Genomic DNA, 2,724 nt, shown 5'->3' on the forward strand with positions numbered 1-2,724 from the left:
TTTTTTAAAAAATGACATGTATTTCCCTTGCTAAAATTTCTTTCTCAGGAAGTTGGTCACATTGTTGTTCTACTAGCGCCTCCAAGAGTGATGGTATTTCCACGAGTACACAGACTGGAATAGTAACAGCTGTAGTGGTAAAATTGAAAGCCCAATGCTGTGAAGGGACTTCAAAACAGAAAGGCTACAACACCACACATTTACCCTTAGAACTATTGTGCTCTATTTTACAGTGATCTGGGCGTCCATCATCTCTCATGAGATGCAAATTATGATAATTCCTCCACTGCTATCTTCTCTGATGCATGCTCCTTTCTGTGGGAAGGCACACTAAAAGAATAAGAATTAGGAGATATAACTTATAAATACTTCATTTTATTGGCTTTTTGATTTGGGAAATTCATTTAGTTTCTCTTAATCTGCTCCTTTTACACTGAAAAGAATGTGGTGGGATTAGATGAGTATTTGAATATTTAAATCATTCTCATAACTAGACTTACTTATTATTAATAATTGTTTTCAAAACTATCTCACTTTCAGTTTTTATGCAAACTTATTTAAAGGAATGCAATATAATATTTTCATAAACTATTATTTGCAACTGTAATTGTAACAATGTACATAAAGATATAAGACAAACATTAAATTTTATGAAAGAACTATAACGTGTATATAATTTTGAGGATAAGATCTGACGCCTTCATGTTAAAAAGGGAGACTAGAATGTCTTCCATTTCCATTAGTGTTTTTTGTCTTTATTTATTAACACTATTAAGTTTAATGGCTATGGAGTTTACCTTAAAACATTCTTTTACACTAAAATTTAAGTAAAAGATATACCTATTTTTTCTAATTGTTTTTCAAAATTTCACTGACCAAAAAAGATAATCTACTTTTTGTTGTATTTTCAACTATTTTTGCCTTACAACGTAGCTAGTAAGATTGGTTCCTTAAGCTCAATGTATAGTACCCACCCCACACCCACCCTCGTATTTCAAAGAATATTACTTGTGATCCTAATCACCCAACTCACGATTTAGGCAGATGTATTTTTGTTTCTGTTTTTTTTAAATGCAACCACATTCCTTGATCGTATGTCTACAGCCAATTTAGGAGAATGTTCCATATCATGCTGGGGAAATGGAACATTACCTAGAATGAAAAGTCTATTATAAATAAAGAACACAATGGAACGTTTTGAGTAAAATAAATTTCCTGCATTAAATTAATCCCACTACCATCTAAATGTTATAAATAACAGTGGTACAATTTCTTGTTAGAAAACAGTAAATTTGGGGGCGCCTGGGTGGCACAGCGGTTAAGCGTCTGCCTTCGGCTCAGGGTGTGATCCTAGTGTTATGGGATCAAGCCCCACATCAGGCTCCTCCGCTATGAGCCTGCTTCTTCCTCTCCCACTCCCCTTGCTTGTGTTTCCTCTCTCGCTGGCTGTCTCTATATCTGTCAAATAAATAAATAAAATCTTTAAAAAAAAAGAAAAAAGAAAACAGTAAATTTTAAATCATTATATTTTTAAAATTTAATCAAAAATATTTTTTGCTTTTCAAAATAATAGAATATTTGAAAAAATTTTAAAAATCATAGTAAAATCAGTTATGATTCCTGAGAAAAAAACCCATAATATTGATTTATAAATTAGCTATTGTAAATTGTTGAATGAGGTTTATGTTTTGTTAGTAAATTTTATATGATTGTGTTAATATTGTCAACATTTTCATCCAAATTATTTTTCTTTTCAGGGACTCAGTTATTGTGCATAACACACAATTTATGGAAAGTCAGAGGAACATCTCAGAATTTATCCTTTTGGGACTTTCATATAACCAGAATACACAAATATTTTGCTTTGTTTTCTTCTTATTTTGTTATGTTTCCATCTTGGCGGGAAATCTCCTAATTCTTGTCTCCATTCGATGCAGTGACCTTTTTTACCAACCGATGTACTATTTCCTCAGCCACTTATCCTTTATGGACATTTGCTACACCTCCTGCGTGACCCCCAAACTGATTGGTGACCTGCTATTGGCTAGAAAAACCATCTCTTATGATAACTGCATGTTACAGGTCTTTTCCTTGCACTTCTTGGGAATGATTGAAATCTTCATCCTTACAGTCATGGCCTTTGATCGCTATGCTGCCATCTGCAGACCTCTCCACTACCTGCTTATCATGAACAGGACAAGGTGCCATCTCCTAGTCTTGGCTGCTTGGGCTGGTGGGGCCATCCATTCTTTTTCTCAGTTTTCTATGATAATCTTGTTGCCCTTCTGTGGCCCCAATGAAATCAATCACTACTATTGTGATATTTTCCCTTTGCTGAAAGTCGCCTGCACCGATATCTACATCACCGGGGTCCTTGTGGTTGCCAATTCAGGAATGGTCGCTTTAGTAACCTTTGTTCTCTTGTTTGGGTCTTATATTGTTATATTATTCAGTTTAAGAAATCACTCAGCTGAGGGAAGACACAAAGCCCTCTCCACCTGTGGGTCTCATATCACTGTGGTCATTTTATTTTTTGGGCCTTCGATCTTTGCCTACCTTCGACCTCCTACCACTTTCCCTGAGGACAAAATATTTGCTTTATTTTATACCATCATTGCTCCTATGTTCAATCCCCTAATCTATACTCTGAGAAATACAGAGATGAAAAAAGCCATGAGAAGGGTTTGGTGTCAAAGGATATTTTCAGAAGAAAAACACAATTGA

At 34.7% G+C, this 2,724-nt stretch overlaps 1 protein-coding gene across 1 annotated transcript; it reads left to right on the forward strand.

Moving 5' to 3' along the window:
* The first annotated feature begins 1,788 nt into the window (after nt 1-1,788).
* LOC103666040 (olfactory receptor 4P4-like) lies at nt 1,789-2,724 on the forward strand. The gene has a single exon (XM_008694071.1). The coding sequence runs from the start codon at nt 1,789-1,791 to the stop codon at nt 2,722-2,724; it is 936 nt and encodes a 311-aa protein (XP_008692293.1).

Source organism: Ursus maritimus, unplaced genomic scaffold (assembly GCF_017311325.1).
Source record: "Ursus maritimus isolate PB19 unplaced genomic scaffold, ASM1731132v1 scaffold_23, whole genome shotgun sequence".
NCBI classification, from domain to species: domain Eukaryota; kingdom Metazoa; phylum Chordata; class Mammalia; order Carnivora; family Ursidae; genus Ursus; species Ursus maritimus.

What these genes read in the sequence shown, in the direction of transcription:
- LOC103666040 (XM_008694071.1), top strand. Translation starts at nt 1,789, where the DNA reads ATGGAAAGTCAGAGGAACATCTCAGAATTTATCCTTTTGGGACTTTCA.